Below are 18,527 nucleotides of genomic sequence, written 5' to 3' on the forward strand. Positions count from 1 at the left end.
AAGTCATGTGTGAGTATACAAATATCTACATTTTTTAAGCAGGAAGGGGGCCCCATTCAGAAGTCTCCTATGGGGTCCTGCCTCTCCTAGTTACGCCCCTGATTTCGTGTCTCCAGCTTCTGGCCCTGTAGTCATCTGCCCGAAGCAGGGGATGCTGGGTGATGGCGTCAGTGTCTGCTACAGAAATCATCATTATCTTTTCCCTGAGGACACAGATACTAATGAGAGTGGGGAGAGATGCCCGACAGCGGGACGAGTGTCCTGCCGACCCAGCACATTCGGGGCTCTGGCCAAAAGATCTGGGACACTGGCCCTAGATCTTTTCACCTATTAATACCCCTGGTAATGGGGCTGCCTAACAAGGAAACCAAAAGAGGCAATGTTTTTCTTATCCCATTCCGGAAAATGTATGTGTATATTTCCCAGAATCCCCTAGTGCAGCACCAATGGCTATAAGCCTTCACAGGCCTGCAAGGTGACCTTAATTGGCAAAGTCTTATCTGCATACTATAGTTGGGTATTTAGCAGAATTAGTACATACTAGAGGAATATTAAGTAGAATGGAACACAAAATACAAAATTTCCCCAAATATAAAGGACAACATAAAATATGACGATCTAGAATGTCAGGACAGTTGATACTTTTCGCCTTCAGGTAAGTTCCCACAACTTTATAAAGGTGTAAAAGGAAGTAAGTGGAGAAAGACACATGAGACGAATGTGACGAATAGAGAGATGGAGAAGGGTGAGTTTTATCTCAGTACTGTGTGTGTCAATAGTGATAAAGCTCAGTCTCATTGTGAATAATAATGTACATGGTTATCATGTGCACAGTACTTCCTCCTCGGCAGGCCAATATCATTCACGATTCATTGTGGACTGGCAGAACAGAGGGCTATATGGATGTTACGAGGACAATCGGACTGTCACGTTTACTGCTGTTATCGCTTTCACCTGCTCTTCCTCTTCATCACTTCCTCACCACTGATCCTGTTTTGTCAAATATTACAACTGATGCTTAGAAACATGGAGCAAAATCATCTCTGTGCGTTCCAGGAACTCAGCCGCCCCCTCCTGCTATCTGATCCGCAATGGCCTGAGCCTCGCTGTAAGAGGACTGGCTGCAGCAGGAGCCAAAAATGGGTCAAGTCAGCAGGATAGCGATGTCTCAGTTCTCTGTCCACTTTCAGAACAGAGTATATGGCTATGTGGTTTGATTATTTTAAGCACTTATTTCTATGGGTGCAATCTAACCATCCTCACAGGGGATCTGTGTTATGGGTCCTGTTCCCCCAAGCTTCATAGTCCCATTTAGGGGTAGATAAATATGTTTTAGAGGGATCTGGGAAGGTTGGATTTTCACAGAATAACTGCCCCCATTGAAAAGAACAAACACAACATGAACAGGCGTCTATACAATAGAAAGAACAAGGCAACACGTTTCAATATATTTAAAGGATGTGCAACATCTCCCACCGGGGCCTAGCCTTTTATTGGGGCCTGGAGGCAGCCGGGGCCCAGAATACCAGAGTGGCTGGCGGTTGAAACTTGGGCGCGCTGATATCACAGTACTTGGTATGGGGAGCGGAGGGCTGTCCTACAGCCTGGCAGGTCTCCAGCAGGTGGTGTATGCAAGAAATATGATGAGGGAGAGGCTGATGCACTGGTTCTCTCTGGGGCAACATTTGAGTTGTCTGTAGGATGAGTCCCTGGGTGATGGATGGGGAAGCCCATGGTGGTAAACAGCCGTATCCCGGGATCAGACGGAGGCAAAGTTGTGCAAATCAACTTACGGTTCTTTATTCAACAGCAGGCAATGGCCAAACAATTAACAGCAGATTCGCAAGCTGGAACAGTCATGGAGAGGAGGTCCACAGAAAGGTTACACGCAGCCTGATAGTAGCTTCAGGCTGGGCTGGTAGGGATGGAGCTGAGTCCGGGTGATGGATCTCAACTCTGGGCTTAAATCTCCAGACTTGTCCTGGGTGCTAAGCAGTGGCCTGAGGCACCTGTGGTTCCTGGTATTAGGACACTTGCTATCGCAGGCAGACCATGAGGTCTGGTTCTCTTTCAACACTCTTGAAAGACCATGTGCTTCCACCCAGCAGGGGATTATCTACTCCCTTGTTCAGGTGGTAGCACTCCTCCAATAAGCTTCCAGCTTACTTTACAAGAACATAATTGGACTTTGACATCTCACAGTGTTAACTCGTGCCTTACCAGGCAGTGCCTACAGCTGCAATCACTAAGTTTTCCTAGCAGTAGCCTCTGGATGAGTTGTGCAGGTTCACCAGATAGATCCTGACAAGGACAGGGAGTTATTCGCAACTACCACCTTGCGTTGGCAGGGGTGTTGCAGATGTCTTCTTAAAGCCAATAAGAACAGGTAAAGGCAGATCTATATAGGACACAGAGGTAGTCAGTACCAAACCCTGAAGCCTGAGGGGGTCCAATGGCCTTTCTACCACATAAGAAGATACTAGTATTATAAATGAAATCTAATCGAAGAGGCCAGTGGAGGAGCGCCATCTATAGCTTGGTCACTGGTTTGAGTAAACGCTAGAAGGAACGTGGCTTTGTTGTGATCGGCGTCTACCTGTGGTGAGTGATGCTAGTTCTTTATTCTGTATTACACTGCGTTTGGATGTGTACAGTTTCAGCAGTGCACCACCAGATTATCTACTTCCAAAACTACTAATTTACGATTCTGTGTACAGATAACCTTTTGATGATACTCCAGTACAACTGTGTCTTTGTACTTGCTCCTGATCAATCAGAAGAAGGACATTACTAAATGTATTTGCATCTCCATGGTAACAGACTACAAACAAACCATGTGTAGTCTGATCCTGGAATTACACTCCCATCCTTTGGGCCTCAAAGTCTTTCTGATGGAGCTACATCAGTCAGGAGGACTGTATGGCCCACAATTCCTAAATGTCAGGACAAGTACAAAGCATATACCAGGTCACCATATACAGTGACCTAATGTACATAATGTAATCTAACAATAATACCATATTATACAAGTCTCATCACCATGATTCAGCAAATATTTTTATTTTAAAGGATATGAAACTGCAAACCAGCAACAATATTTTTGGACCATGCACGGTCATACCTGACCCATAGAGGAAGCGGCTCACATGATTCACTTGCTTGTGCAAGGCAAATACATATAGAGAAGATATGTGTCTGGTATCATTGACTTGTGATCAGAAATCCTATATAATCATTGGGATATGAGGGATCACATGAGTTCTGATCATTTTGAGATTGGTACAGCCAATTTAGGTAGGGATTAAATATAGTCTTAGCCCATCATGTGATCTACAATAATATGGTTTATGTTTTTATTAAGCCAGGATTTGAGGGTCTGACCTCTGTGACCAGGGCCAATTCCAAAAGCAAAAGGACAGAAGTTCTTCTACTGCAAACCTAAAACAAATCTGATGATGTCAGGGGTGGACATACCATTGGGGCAACTAAGCAGCTGTCTCGGGGCCCAGCAGGTTTTCAGGCAATGAACTTCATGGTAAACAATTGCTGATACATTGCTAGGGGGACATAAGAATTGTTGTTCTCTAAGGGGGGGTCCCTATACTGGTCCTTCACAAGGTCCCCATACTCTCTGTACCCACCACTAAAGGGGCCGTCGGTCAGACCCCTACTGATGGGATAGCACTGGCATATTGTAGAGAAATACTTGACATATTCAGATCTCAAGTTTCGTAAAATCTTTAGACATGTGTTATCCCATGACTTTTTGAATGTTTCTCCTTGTACAATGTACCACGAGGTAGCGATAAGCATGGGGCATCTATCCCCAGCACCCCGCTCTCATGGCCTGAGCATTTAGGTATACAACTTTCTTATTTGTACATGGTTTGTGCTGATCCTTGAATTGTGTGTCCATCCATTATTGTGTTTCACCCCTCTTTTTGTTGTTATCCTGCATTTGTATGGACTTGTCAAAAGATTTGATTAGCTCACCATTTATAATATTTATTTCTGTACATTGTTGCATACTATATTGTGGCCAGTAGGGGGAGCTGGAGTTCCGGGTACAGTGCACATTATCATGTGTCCAGCACTTTCCCGAGGATGTCATTTATTTGTGACGTCGTTCACAATTTTTAAAGGTTTTTTAAGCATGTTTTGTGGTGTATTTTTCTATTAATAAAGATATTATTTGCTTGATCTATTTTTCATGCCTCTGTTCTTTTTGTGGCTTTTGATCATTTGAAGTATTGTGACCCTCACTGGAATACAAGGTTATTAGGACATGTCTCATCTTATATGGCACAAACGTGAGGGTCTTCTAATGATTTTTTTGTTTGAATGTTGCCAAGAAAGACAATTCCATCAGAATAAGAATATATATAGTCATGTGTGAAGAAGACCCATGGGTGCAGAAGCTATAACAGCAGCAAATCAGACTCAGCTCCCACTATACCAGACCCTCTATATCGGTGGCATAGGTGGCAGACCTATTACACAAGTGCAGAAGTGGATAAATGGGGGTCATTAAGTCAAGACCCACTCCAAACGTTTTTTATTTAATAGGATAATAACTTTCTAAACACAAATACATCAAAACCAAGACAAGTAAAAAGTCCCCATGATATCCAAGATAAAAACTGAGCTATAATCTCCCCACATCACGGAGAGTCATCCATATATTCAAGGCTGGTGTCTTTAGTGTGATGTTGATATGGGACGCAGGCCCAGCAGGTCTCGCTCATGTCCAGCCAGCAATGGCTACAATACACAGTGAAGCATCCTGGGGTCTTGCACTCATAGGAGTCTTTAGTTCTCTTGGCCTCACATACAAGACAGCGCCGAGCCAGAATGTTCTTTGTCCAGCGGATGTTTTTAAGGCGTTTCCCCAAAAAGCTCTTCTCCTGGCCAAGGAAATAAAACCACACAAGTCAGGTATGAATCCTCAAGGGGACGTGTTAGCTCTCAAGATGGAGTGGAGAGACGAAAGAAGGATACAAGTAGAGGTGTCCCTACAGTGGTAACAACCATAGCAGTCGCTATGGGGCCCACAGTGTCAGGGGGCCCCGTCATCTGATCTAACACTAAAGAATGGAGGATGTGCACCATATATGCATAGAGAACTCTATGCTTACGTATATAGGTATATAAATGTCTATATATGAGTGTAATATGTATATTTTTAATCGTGAAGGAGGGCCCCATTTAGAAGTCTGCTATGAGGCCCTGCCTCTCCTAGTTATGCCCCTGGATACAAGGATAAGCAAAGGGAGTATATCTAGTCCAGTGTTGGACTAGGGTTTCTTAGCCCCACCATATAAAATTATTATGGGGGGCCCACCCTGCATTGACCCTTACTAAGCCCAAATGAGTTTGTCTTTTTGCAGGACCTTTATCACGGCCACGAGTGCCCCTGCTACCTCCTGCTACCCATATCCCGGGACGCAGGCGCTTTTCCATCTCCTAGGGCACCAGCTCTGTAAAATTTAAAGGGCCAGCGCGCTGATAATTGGCGCCTGGCCAGCTGCCTTCCCTGTTAAATTCCAGCCCCTTCCTGTGTCCCCTGCCGGATCTTTGTGCCTACGCCTTAGAGAAAGCTCCCCTGCGATATTCCTGTGTGTTCCTGCTCCCGAGTTCCCGTGTTCCTGTGTTCCTACGTTGCTGTGTTCCCGTTCCCATCTGCCTGGATCCACTTAGACCCCGGTCCCAGGTGTCGGCTAGTACCACCTCACCCGGTAGTCCAGAGGATCCACTGATCCCAAATTATGACAACCTCTGGGGTCTAGTAGTGAATTTCACCCACCAGAGGATCTTCTGGTACTATGGTGGTCAGGTCTGTGACTGAAAGCTACTATAATGTATAATATTAATAATCAGATATATATTACTGTTATTTGATTTCTTATCCAATGCATAGGAAATTACTGGAAACACAGTTCAGCAGGAGTTGGTGATTTTTGGTATATGGGTTGGGGTCAGTACAGTAAAAATGTATAACATCTCACCCATAATTGTCTGTCTTTGCATTTTCTCATCACTTTATAGGGAATCCGCTTAAGATAAAACCTTTTCTTTGTCAGACAATCATTGTAGAGGAAGATCACCCGGCGCTTCTCTCTCTGCGGGACAAAGACACAAAGTATGAAACGTAATGTTCCAGAAATGTCTGTAAAATGTGTGCGCTATTTTTATGTTCTTATCGGGAATGTATGAGAGATCTGCTAAGCTGATTAATAATCCCCCTGACCCCTCCATGCACAGGTATCCTTGGTTCGGCAGAGCATGCATGTTTTCTCATTGGGGATATGCAATGATGCATAAGAACTGAAGACGGGAATATCCCATGTACGGATGTAACTTACTTTTGGGAAAAAGAAAGAAGCAATCACTCTGCGGAGACGATTACTATAAACCTGGACGATGCACAATGACAGGAGTCCAACTGTAGGCAAACTGCAAAACACGTATTGGGTGAAGCTCATGATGGTTGGGTTTGGAAGACAGACTGTGGAAGATGAGAGCCATAAATCAGTGCTCCATACTATACTATAATATTATAGACATTCTGAAGAAATTTCTCTATGGAGAAATCACTATATGGAGAAAAGTACCATCTGTACTGCTTCATTATTGATCTCAGGTCGCTAAGTAGTGAGGCGCATAGTGTTTGACCAAGCACAATGCTAAGCAATGCCATCAATAAAATTGTATGGTATCATCACCAGACTCTGGAGGAGTGGAAACCTGATCTACAGATCACATTCTCTATCAAGCAATCTGCAGGTCAAGTCCAACCCCATCAAAATACTTGAACATGAATGTAAGCCAAGCCCTCTTGACCAACATCAGCTTTGAACCTTACAAATTGGATGAACAGGGAAAAATTCCCACAGACGCACTGCAAAATCCTGAAATATGACAGATTCAGAATATGAAATTTTTAAAGCTTCCATAGCTATAATGACAAATAGTTGTAGATTATTTAGAAATGGATAACTCCTAAGATGTAACCCAAAGTCTTGTAATGGAGCCATCTACTGTAGCCCCCATAGGGGTTGTCCCACAAATACAATTTACTCTCATCTAGACTTGCACTCTCACTTACCGGTATTGTCACCAATTTCGTTAGTGTTGGATGAGCTGTTGAATGCGCCAACCGTATCTTGCAGTATCTCGGAGAGAAAGCTGTCACCTCCCACTAATATCTGCAGCTTGTGGTCAACTATAGAGAGAGGAGATTCATGAAAGACTGCATCTAGCCTGTAATCTTCTAATAGGGCAACCTTTCCAAACAGTATTAGTACTCACTGGAGAAAACATAGGAGACCTGGAAATGTTTGTGGATAATCTGGAAGGCGGCGATAAGGAATCGGTCTATGCTAATTGTCAAGATGAAAAAAATGAAGAAGGGCAAGCACTGTAGTATCTCCATCATCTGCAGGAGAGGAGAAGCATCTGGTGACCACCAAGTCCTCCAGACAACCACCTACCACAACTTACTCACCATGGTCTTCATCTCAGGTTTCTGCACTTTGAGACTGAATGGAAACACAAATTTCATCTTCTCCAGGTCCCGCATGGGCAGTAAATACTTCTTTTTCTGCAAAAAAAGAAGTAGGGAACCCAACATTACAAAGCGAGGATGTATAACATTTGGATAAATCGAAAATAAAGTCTGGATAAGGGAGTTTTTGTTTCAAAAAATAACTCCATTCCACAAGGATCTACACAGTGGATCATCACACAGCTCAATGAGACTCACCAGTCTTCTCCTGTGAGCGTCAATCTGCCGGAAGTAGGTGGTAACATAGAAGTTGTCATGGAGGATATTGGTGTTATAATTGACGGTATAGTTGAAAGCACTGAGTGAAGAAAAGCAGAGTTAAAGGGACATTCCGATCAAGACCAAGAAAATCTATTATTATTTCCATAGCATCATCATCATATTATATTAATGGTGGTTGGGAAACCTTGTCTTGTGATGTGATGTGCAGTTGAGATCTTCTAATTCACTTCTATTGAAGTTATGAAAATAACCAAGTAGTCAGACAGATCCATTCACAAATGGACAACTCTCCACTAGCAGTGATGTAAGAGAGCAGAAGGTGTACTTCATATATCTAGTGATATGCAGCAGTAGAAAGAGAAAATGGAGCCTCAGCCTACTTTTGGTCCTTAATCATTAGATTATTGACCAGCAAACCATGTAATGTGTATAGGGCACTAACTCTTGGCTCTGCCCCGACACCCAGCGTCCTAGGAGGTGTCTAGCAGCAGCTTTCTAAAGATACTGTAAATCTTAGACATCAATCAACCAAAATATGTCATATGAAGCCATGAGAATCTGGTAATATATAAGTGCATGCTCACGAGGTAAAGAGGAAGATGAACATGCAGGACATGATGGCGTTAATGAAGGGCATCTTCCTCAGCACCCACACTTCCTTCCTTTTTAAGGTTTCCATAGCTTCTTCAGTAAAACTGAGTCGGGTGATGTTGATCCCGACCAACATGTCCCGCTCTTCTTTCTGTTCTTGGGAGGGAAACGGGAGAGTAAGATATAAAATCAGGGAAAAGGAGGAAAAAAGAGAGGAAGGAGATAATGATGCTGCAAAGGACTGTGCTATTAGATGTCAGTCAGTAGGGTCAGGCTTAGGGTGGCATTTGACACTGACCCTCACGACTAGGGTGCTGGAGAAGCCTTTATCCAACGAGTGCACTGTCTCATTGACGAGATCAAAGGAGTTACCGAAGTTTCCTTCCAGAGGAACTCTGTTCTTACACCACTTGGTCACCACTAGAAGAGAGATGTTATCAATACAAGAAGAAGCCCACCTGGTCTGTCAATATCAAAAATAACAAATATGATAGTGAAATAACGAAATCTGATCACGTGCTACACAATCCCCTTTTAAATCCCTGTCCGTGATCCCCGAAAAGTCAGAAAGCCCGACAGAAATGCAGCCGCGGGACCTTTAGTAAATAAGCCCCATTGTACTTTTGTTCTGCCCTAACCTGTGCATGGACGGTTTTCATTGTATGTTTGCCATTGATCCTGATTTGTGCTTTTTACCTCTGTATCTATATCCCTCTGTCTGTTTCTCTGATCTTTTTTGTGCCTGCTCTGGTTTCTGACTGTTCCTGGATCTCTTTTTTATACTGTGTATCTGTATTACCAGTCCAGTCCTGTTCTCTTGTCACCTTCTTTGTCTGTTCCTCCAGAGTCAAACACTGTCCATCCCTGTTCCACTCAGGTCAGGCCTTTACCAACACTACTCCAAGAAATGCAGGGGCCCCCTACTTTCTACATTACCTCACGAGAGTGAAATGGGTTGTATTTTAACATTTGTGTTCCACAAAAGGGGGCACCAAAAGTCTGCCAATAGATGGACTTTCAGCCGCCTGGAAGTCCCATAGATTTGTGTACCAGGCCCAGAATTTTGTGTTGCGTTGGGTATAGTGCAGCCGCGACACAAATGAGTCAAGTGTGAAACATATGTGGTACGGACACTTCTTAAATACCTGTGCAAGCTGCGTGCACATAAAAGAATGTGCAAAGTCCAAAAGAAATCTGGAGCAAGGTCCTTAGTAAATGTAAAAATTGTTAGAAAAGACATCAGTCCATCAAGACCAACCTATTAGATTATATAATGTTGATCCAGACGAAGGCAAAAAAACCTGCAAGGCTGATGCTATTTGGCCCAAAGTAGGGAAACATTTCTTCCCAACCCCTAATATGGCAGTCAGGATGGATCAACAGAACCTACTGGCAAAAATTTTATTCCCATAAGGTGCGGAAAAAATGTTCTCCAGAAAGCCAAGCTTTAGTCTCCAGAGCAAACGGAAATACGGAAAATCTGCAAATCCTGTAGCTACTCACGGTAAATGACGTTACAGACGAAGGAGAATTTCATGGGAAGGCAGAGCAGAGTGTTGAGGAGGGGCAGCCAGATAATTCGCATACACTCCTCATGCTTTTGAGCGAACCAGTCCTTACATTTTTGGATGCCAAGTTCAACAACATCTATCAGGAGAGAGAATAGAGTGGATGGTGGGCTCTGGCTTCCTCCACAAATAATGCAAATGCTCCCCCTCTCAGTATATTCTTTGATTCAGTACAATCATGGCTGAACCATTTACCACTTACCACATCTGTTCCAAACAGATGGCCAGCAGGCTTCCTATACTCACATTCACAACGCAGCATGGTCTTCAGTTCCACCTTCTTCTGAGTAGACTTGACCTTTTGTTGAGCTTTCACCTCTTTCTCCTTCTGTTTGCTGTAGCCCTCTGTGCTGTCCACCTCATCCTCCAGGTCTTTAAACAGTGATACGATTTTACGGGTTCGGTTTTTAAGCTTCTTTGAAGAGTCCTAGAATGTAAACGATACAACTTAATAACTTAATGGTGGGAGCCATCGTTGGCACCATTAAGTGGATGTGGTGGGGCCATTCATATGTGTCTTGTAAGACTGTACGTTCTTATTAGATGCTAGACATAAAGCTGTATTTGAGGGGTGCTTTGGTGCCTTCCAGATGCATTCTGAGGTTACTTCCATCCCAGAACATCTATTCACTCACCGCCAAATCTTGGACAATCTTCCTCATGGGCCTTGTCATCTCCTTCCAGATGCGTTTCGTGTGGTTAATCTGTAGGTCCACAGTACAGCTCACGGATCTCGCAACTTCCTTAATGTTGTGCTGTAGGTTTCCAATCGGCCCTGGAGAAATGCACCAAATGGCCACGTCACTGATCAGAGAATAATAAACTCAGATGAGTGAAAGTGAACAGAGATTAGCTATGTACCTGCATAGAGTGAAGCCATCACAGCAATGGTGACGTATGTCCGACCCTCCTTTCCCAGAATGTTAGGAACAAGAACAAGCATGGAGCAACGAAAGTAGGGAGAGGTCGCCCAGCCCAAAGCAAAGGTCCCTGAGAAATGAGAAAGAAGCTCCAAATCGTCAGAAGAACATGTATGGATAGACAAAACTAAAATGCTAAATCTTGGACAAAGGTTGGCCTTCAGGGCATCCTGTATCCAATAGGCGAAACCTTAATTTTTTGGGTCCTCATATATCATGGCCCTTCACTGACCATGTACTATTCATAATACCGGTGCCTTATTATGTGCCAGTAGAGCCTTTGGTTCTTCTATGGTACCAGGTGCGGTTCCACCTACTGTATATGTCCTGCTTTGCCATATATCCTAGTATGACATACCGTATGAGGGTTTTCTCATCTCATATTACATGGCACATGTAATATATGTAACATGGAGGTGAACTAGAAGGTTTTGCAGATTCGGATGAGGTGATGCAACATACAATGACTGGTTACACGGAGAATTTACCAGATAGCCCATACATGATGCTTATCTTCTGCTCCTCATGCAGTGTCATTGGATGTACAAACAAGAAGTAAACACCTGCAGGCAAATATAATATAGGAATAGTAAATTATAAGACACACAGATAGGTAACGTGATCACCAGCCACGTATTCTCCTCCTAGCTCATCATCAGACATCTCTATCATTACCAAGTCCCAGGACGGATCCGAACGCGACTCCTAGGAAGAACTTTGAGAACCTGAACTCATTATCCGAGCTGAACAGGAAGCGGAAACACACATTAGGGAAAATGGACACACAGATCCACTTTAGAGCTGGAAGAGAGAAGGAGCCCAAGGTCAGGGGCAGAGGTCATTTACCACATTATCCTTATCTACATATGAGCCCTCCATTTATAACTACAACTATGTATATCCCCTCCATCTATGACACAATGTACACATGACCCCTCTATCTATGCGCACATATACATATGAGCCAGTAGGGGGATGTCCCCAGATGTACACCGTAGGATACACATGGAAAAAGTAGATAACTTCTGGGCACCTAGAAGAAACAATCCTTAGTCTTCTCTTAATATGAACCTGTCCTAATGCGTGCTATTCTTCTCAATCCCCAATGCTGATTAATAAAAATGTGGATAGCAAAGGGCCTCTGAACAAGAATAAAGGGATATACAGTATATGGGGCCTATATATGGGGCCAGTATATGGGATGCACAGGTCTGCAGGTAAATCATTTCTGGGACAATATAGGATCATATCTGTGACTAATCCTGGAAGCAAAGAGGATGATAACCTGCAGGAGTGGATCTATATTTGTATAGGGGCATCGGTTGGGGATCTGTATTCTCCTATTTGCGTGGGTTTCCTCCGGGTCCTTTGATTTCCTCCCACACTCCAAAACATACTTGTAGGTTGATTAGATTGTGAGCCCCATTGGGGACAGGGACTGATTTAGCAAGTTCTGTGCAGCGCTGTGTAATCTGCAGGCGCTATATAAATAAAGGAATTATTATTATATAGGGGCACCGGTTGGGGATCTGTATTTACAGGCAGTCCCCGGGTTACATACCAGATAGGGTCTGCAGGTTTGTTCTTAAGTTGAGTTTGTATGTAAGTCGGAACTGTATATTTTATCATTGTAATCCCAGCCAGAACTTTTTTGGTCTCTGTGACAATTGGATTTTAAAAATGTTGGGTTGTCATAAGAATCAATATTAACAATAAAGCTTCATTACAGACGCCTGTGATAACTGTTACAGCTGATTATTGTAGCCTAGGACTAAAGCACAATAAATTACCAACATCCAGAGGTCCGTTTGTAACTATGGGTCGTATGTAAGTCGAGTGTTCTTAAGTAGGGGACCTCCTGTATATAGGGGCACTGGTTGGGGGTCTGTATTCATTTCAGGGGTCCGGTTTAGGTTCTGTGGTTACATAGCCTGATTCTGGTCAGGAATCTGTACTGCACTTATTTTAGAGGTTTTGGGTCTGTATTTTTAGAGGGGTCTCACAGGGTGACTGTATCTTACTTGTGTTTGATCTTTTCTTCTTTCCTGCCATTCTTTCCTATTAGCATCATGACTGTCCTAGGACCTACAGAAAACAGGATACACCTTTCAGGCGGGGGGAACGAAAACATAAATTATGTATAATTTGTATATTTCTATAGATGCATGTTGCCCATAGCAACCAATCCCAGCGCTGCAGTAACTTTCCAGTACAGAATAATAATTACCTGTGATACATACAAACAGGCGGGGCTATACAAATGAGCCAGTGGGGGCGGGGTTAAATGGAGCAGCCGCTATTAGACAGTTTCAAGATTAAAAAAAGTAGGCGTGGATATTTAAATGAATCAGGGCGGTAAAGTCTGTTTAGGGGGCGGGGCCTCGTGTATGCAGACCTAACGTAAGGAAACTACAACTCCCGAGATGCTTGGCGCTCTGGCGTCAACTTCCGGCATGCTGTGCTGTCACTGCGGGCCTGGCGGCGTGTGCGGGATGCCTGGATGTTCACTATAACCTTGGGGAGACGCATCAGTAAGCGGTTTTTTATCTATATACGCGGTATACAAGAGTAGAACTACAAGTCCCAGCATGCAACGGACTACATGTCCCAGAATAGAACGAGTGCACTAGTGTAGCGCCATAGTTTTTTAAGGACCACAAGCTCCACAATGCAATATTTATTGATCCCCTCAGTTGGCAGTGTATGCTGGGAGTTGTAGTGCACTGCTAGTTTCCTGTATTATATGGATAATATCATATATTCTGTATTGCAGGGGTGTAAGATGGCAAATCACCTGAAGTTTATCGCCCGTACAGTGATGGTACAGAATGGAAATGTGGATGCGGCTTATAAGACGCTGAACAGGTGAGGAATAGGAGGGGGTTAAAGGGTCATCCAGAATAAGATGGTGAGCGGGACGAGGCTATGCACAATGGAAATCAAATGTATTAACCAATGGAGGCTTGGATCTGGAGTTGCCCTCGAAATTAAAGTGAAAAAAAGCTCTACAGGCTGATCCGACTTATGTCCATAAAATAAGTCAAGCCGAGGCTCAGTAGTGTGTGTGGCCTCCACGTCCCTGTATGACCTGCCTACAACACCTCGGCATGCTCCTGATGAGGCTCAGTATAGTGTGTGTGGCCTCCATTTGCCTGTATGACCTGCCTACAACACCTCGGCATGCTGCTGATGAGGCTCAGTAATGTGTGTGGCCTCCACGTGCCTGTATGACCTTCCTACAACACCTCTGCATGCTCCTGATCAGGCTCAGTAATGTGTGTGGCCTCCACGTGCCTGTATGACCTTCCTACAACACCTCTGCATGCTCCTGATCAGGCTCAGTAATGTGTGTGGCCTCCACGTGCCTGTATGACCTTCCTACAACACCTCTGCATGCTCCTGATCAGGCTCAGTAATGTGTGTGGCCTCCACGTGCCTGTATGACCTTCCTACAACACCTCTGCATGCTGCTGATGAGGCTCAGTAATGTGTGTGGCCTGCACCTGCCTGTATGACCTTCCTACAACACCTCTGCATGCACCTGATGAGGCTCAGTAATGTGTGTGGCCTCCACGTCCCTGTATGACCTTCCTACAACACCTTGGCATGCACCTGATGAGGCTCAGTAATGTGTGTGGCCTCCACGTGCCTGTATGACCTTCCTACAACACCTCTGCATGCACCTGATGAGGCTCGGTAATGTGTGTGGCCTCCACCTGCCTGTATGACCTTCCTACAACACCTCGGTATGCTCCTGATGAGGCTTAGTAATGTGTGTGGCCTCCACGTGCCTGTATCACCTTCCTACAACACCTCTGCATGCACCTGATGAGGCTCAGTAATGTGTGTGGCCTCCACGTGCCTGTATTACCTCCCTACAACACCTCGGCAACCCAGACAAGTGGCTCAGTTAGTGCAGCACATCCAGGATGCCACATCAATGCGAGCTGAGGCCAGAAGGTTTCCTGTGTCTGACATCAAAGTGTGTCACAGACGAAAGCAGGTTCACACTGAGCACATTTGTGAGGCACCGTGAAGAGCAATCTACTGCCTGCAACATCCTTCAGCATGACTAGTTTGGCAGTGGGTCAGTAATGGTGTGGGGGCCGCACAGCCCTCCATGTGCTCCCCAGAGGTCGCCTGACTGCCAATAGGTACTGAGATGAGATCTTCAGACCCCTTGTGAGAACATGTGCTGCTGCAGTTGGCCCTGGGTTCTTCCTAATGCAGGACAATGCTAGACTTCGTGTGTCAGCAGTCCCTGCAGGATGAAGGCATTGAAGCTATGGACTGGCCGCTCATTCCCCGGACCTGAATCTGATTTAGCACATCTGGGACATCGTGTCTCGCTCCATCCACTGTCACGATGCACCACAGACTGTCCAGTAGTTGTCAGATGCTTTAGTCCAGGTCTGGGAAGAGATCCCTCAGGAGACTATCCACAACCTCATCAGCAGCATGCCAAGGTTTTGTAGGAAGGTCATACAAGCACGTGGAGGCCACACACACTACTGAGCCTCATCAGGAGCATGCCAAGGTGTTATAGGGAGGTCATACAGGCACGTGGAGGCCACACACACTACTGAGCCTCATCAGGAGCATGCCGAGGTGTTGTAGGGAGGTCATACAGGCACGTGGAGGCCACACACATTACTGAGCCTAATCAGGAGCATACCTAGGTGTTGTAGGGAGGTCATACAGGCACATGGAGGTCACACATTATACTGAGCCTCATCAGGACATTACATCAAAGTTGAATTGGCCTGTAGTGTGTTTTTCGTCTTATTTTGTAGGGGACTCCAAATCCAGGTCTCCATTGGTTAATAAATTTGATTTCCATTGATTTTTATTTTTTTGTACAGAATAAAATATTCAATGAGAATATTTCATTCATTCGGCTCTAGTATATGTTGAGTGTTCCCTTTATTTTTTTGAGCAGTGTATTAATTGTCGGATTAATCTTCCATGTGGCCTTTTCCCCTCCTGCAGGATCCTCACCACAGAAGGAATAGTTGAGGAGGTAAAGCGGAGACGTTACTATGAGAAGCCTTGTGACAAGAGGAGGAGGATAAAATATGAGAACTGCCAGCGTATCTATAACTCGGAGATGGCGCGCAAAATTGCATTCCTAAGCCGGAAGTCGCGCATGGACCCCTGGCCAGGGTGTTAGGTGTCATACCCATTATTGAGGTGCAGGACTGTAACCTGGGGACAGTCTCTTATTGGCGCTCCTGCTGCTGTCATGTTTCCCGATCATATTTGTTATCTCACAGGATTCTAGGACCCCTCTATGACTGTGCGGAAGAGATGTATAATTAATAAACTTTTTTTTTTTTTTTTTTTCCCACGTGTTTTTTTGTTTTTTTTTTTATTTGCAGTGAGACTTCACCCATTATGTTATGGAAAACCCTGCTTACTCCTGTTGGGGAATTATTTCAAAATTCTGAACTACATTGTACATTGACTGCATACACTACTAGAATTACATAAGATATATCCATTAGAACTGCTAGACTTTTAATATTTTATACTTCCGTTACTACTTCCGAGACTTTTGGTTGTTCTCGGTGAGGTATAAAGAATCCTCACTCCACAAGTGTTTATATCTCACTCTAGAGAAGAAAGACAATCATGTTCTAATCTCAAACTTCATATTAATAAATTGGAGTCCGTCTCTGACACTACTGCTCTCGGCGTGTCTGATTCTCTGATTACTCCTGAAAGATTTAATTCTGAGCCATATAATAATCAAAGGCGCAGTGGATTTCAACAACACTCCAGAAAGCTTTGTGGTCAGTCTCAGATGTGCAGTGCAATTACTTGTCATAGGGCAGTGATGGCGAACCTTTTAGAGATTGAGTGCCCAAACTACAACCAAAAGCCAAATATTTTTCACAAAATGCCAATTTAAAATGGCTTATTGCTCCCTGCTCTGTTACAGGTTTCAAACGTATTGGCGTCCTGAGTACACCAATACAGTAGAAAGGAGATATTTGGATTATCGTTGTATCTTCCCTTTAAGGTCCACTTAACAGCATGAATCAAAGGCCCAGAGAACGGGCTCCAATGATAATCCGGTTCTGTTCACACCTCCTTGCTCCTCTTCCACTTCAAGTCACTTTAAAATAGCACTGAACGTGGCTCGTCCTGGGCTCCCTTCGACTACAGTCTTGAGTCCTGAAAGGCTGGATAATGGCCTGTGTGCCCACAGAGAGGGCTCCGAGTGCCACCTTTGCCACCCGTGCTATAGGTTCGCCAGCAGTGTCATAGGGGGTAGTCTCCAGTTCTTTAACCCCTTAAGGACCTGGCCTTTTTTTTGTTTTTTCATTTCTATTTTTCACTCCCCACCTTCATAAATCTTTAACTTTTTTTATTGATAGACATAAAGAGATGTGTGATGCTTATTTTCTGCGTAACAAATTACACTTCATAGTGGCGGTATTGAATATGCCATGCCGTTTACTGGGAAGCGGGAAAAAAAAATTCCAAATGCAGTGAAAATGGTGAAAAAATGCATTTGCGCCGCTTTCTTGTGGGCTTGGATTTTACAGCTTTTACTGTGAGCCCCAAAAGACATGTCTACTTTATTCTTTGGGTCGGTACGATTATGGGGATAACAAATTTGTATAGGTTTTATGTTTTTATACATTTACAAAAATTAAAACCTGTACAATTTTTTTTTCTTCTGGTGCCAATAACTTTTTCATACTTCGGTTTACAGAGTTGTGGCTGGTGTCATTTTTTGCGACTTTTGATGACGTTTTCTTTGCTATCATTTTTAGGACGACCTTTGGATCACTTTTTATTGCTTTTTTTGTTGTTTTTTTAAATATTTTTCAAAATGGCAAAGTGCCATTTTTGAGTTTGGGCGCTATTTTCCATTACAGGGTTAAACACAGTGAAAAACTGTTATTATATTTTGATAGGGCATTTTCGGACTTGGCAATACCTAATGTGTTTATGATTTTTACTGTTTAGATTTATATCAGTTCTAGGGAAAGGGAGGTGATTTTAATTTTAGTTTTTTTAATTATAATTTTTCTTAACTGTTTTGTTTTTATTTTTACAATTTTTCAGACTCCCTAGGGTACTTTGACCCTAGGTTGTCTGATTGATCTTATCATATACTGCCATACTACAGTCTGAGGGGATTTTCGGAAGACCCGAGGCTGTCATGGCGACGGATTGCTGCTCCCCGTAGAATTATTCCCCCCCCCCCCCCACACACACACTCCTGTATAAATCATCTAATAAAATAATAAACATGTATGTTGATGTCCCAGAATCCCAAGCCTATCAAAATATAACAAAATTAAGCAGCAAGATGCTTCATAGTTGAATATGAAGAACTACAAGATGTAATAACCCTGGATACAAGGGTAAAAATTGCTAAAGTTGTTCATACATACACAAGCACCACGTGTAGTTAATTCAAATAATATTTGAACTTCTAAATAATGGTATAATTTAATATTTTATTTATAGATAAAACAACTCACAAAAAAGAAAATATTCACAAAATGTTGGGAGGTATTGAATACATTAAACTGCATATGAGGTTCATACAGTGAGTGATATATTGATAAAAATTTAGGAGCCAATCAAAACTGATCTAACTGCTCATGACAACCAATCAGAGCTCAGATTTCATATAAACTGCTA

The 18,527-nt window shown here is 43.5% G+C and overlaps 2 protein-coding genes across 5 annotated transcripts; one reads left to right on the top strand and one right to left on the bottom strand.

Moving 5' to 3' along the window:
• Nucleotides 1–4,543: 4,543 nt before the first annotated feature.
• On the bottom strand, nt 4,544–13,278 carry DCST1 (DC-STAMP domain containing 1). Of its 4 annotated transcripts, none has more exons than XM_072115093.1 (17): nt 13,093–13,278; nt 12,887–12,950; nt 11,541–11,666; nt 11,354–11,428; nt 10,807–10,935; nt 10,581–10,720; nt 10,192–10,372; nt 9,881–10,024; nt 8,676–8,797; nt 8,371–8,528; nt 7,763–7,862; nt 7,505–7,600; nt 7,309–7,435; nt 7,106–7,222; nt 6,363–6,505; nt 6,006–6,119; nt 4,544–4,904 (listed from the first exon to the last, which is right to left on the bottom strand). In XM_072115093.1, exons 2-17 carry the CDS (start codon nt 12,915–12,917, stop codon nt 4,662–4,664), a joined length of 2,046 nt encoding a protein of 681 aa, XP_071971194.1. In that variant the 5' UTR covers nt 12,918–12,950; nt 13,093–13,278; the 3' UTR covers nt 4,544–4,661. The 4 variants fall into 4 exon arrangements, with proteins under 4 accessions (XP_071971194.1, XP_071971193.1, XP_071971195.1 ...); XM_072115092.1 differs by having other exon boundaries at nt 12,887–12,970; XM_072115094.1 differs by lacking the exon at nt 12,887–12,950 and having other exon boundaries at nt 13,093–13,276.
• Nucleotides 13,241–16,554, top strand: MRPS21 (mitochondrial ribosomal protein S21). The gene is made up of 3 exons (XM_072115097.1): nt 13,241–13,396; nt 13,639–13,730; nt 15,855–16,554. The coding sequence occupies exons 2-3, from the start codon at nt 13,648–13,650 to the stop codon at nt 16,033–16,035; spliced, it is 264 nt and encodes an 87-aa protein (XP_071971198.1). The 5' UTR covers nt 13,241–13,396; nt 13,639–13,647; the 3' UTR covers nt 16,036–16,554.
• Nucleotides 16,555–18,527: the final 1,973 nt, after the last annotated feature.

Source organism: Engystomops pustulosus, chromosome 7 (assembly GCF_040894005.1).
Source record: "Engystomops pustulosus chromosome 7, aEngPut4.maternal, whole genome shotgun sequence".
NCBI classification, from domain to species: Eukaryota; Metazoa; Chordata; class Amphibia; order Anura; family Leptodactylidae; genus Engystomops; species Engystomops pustulosus.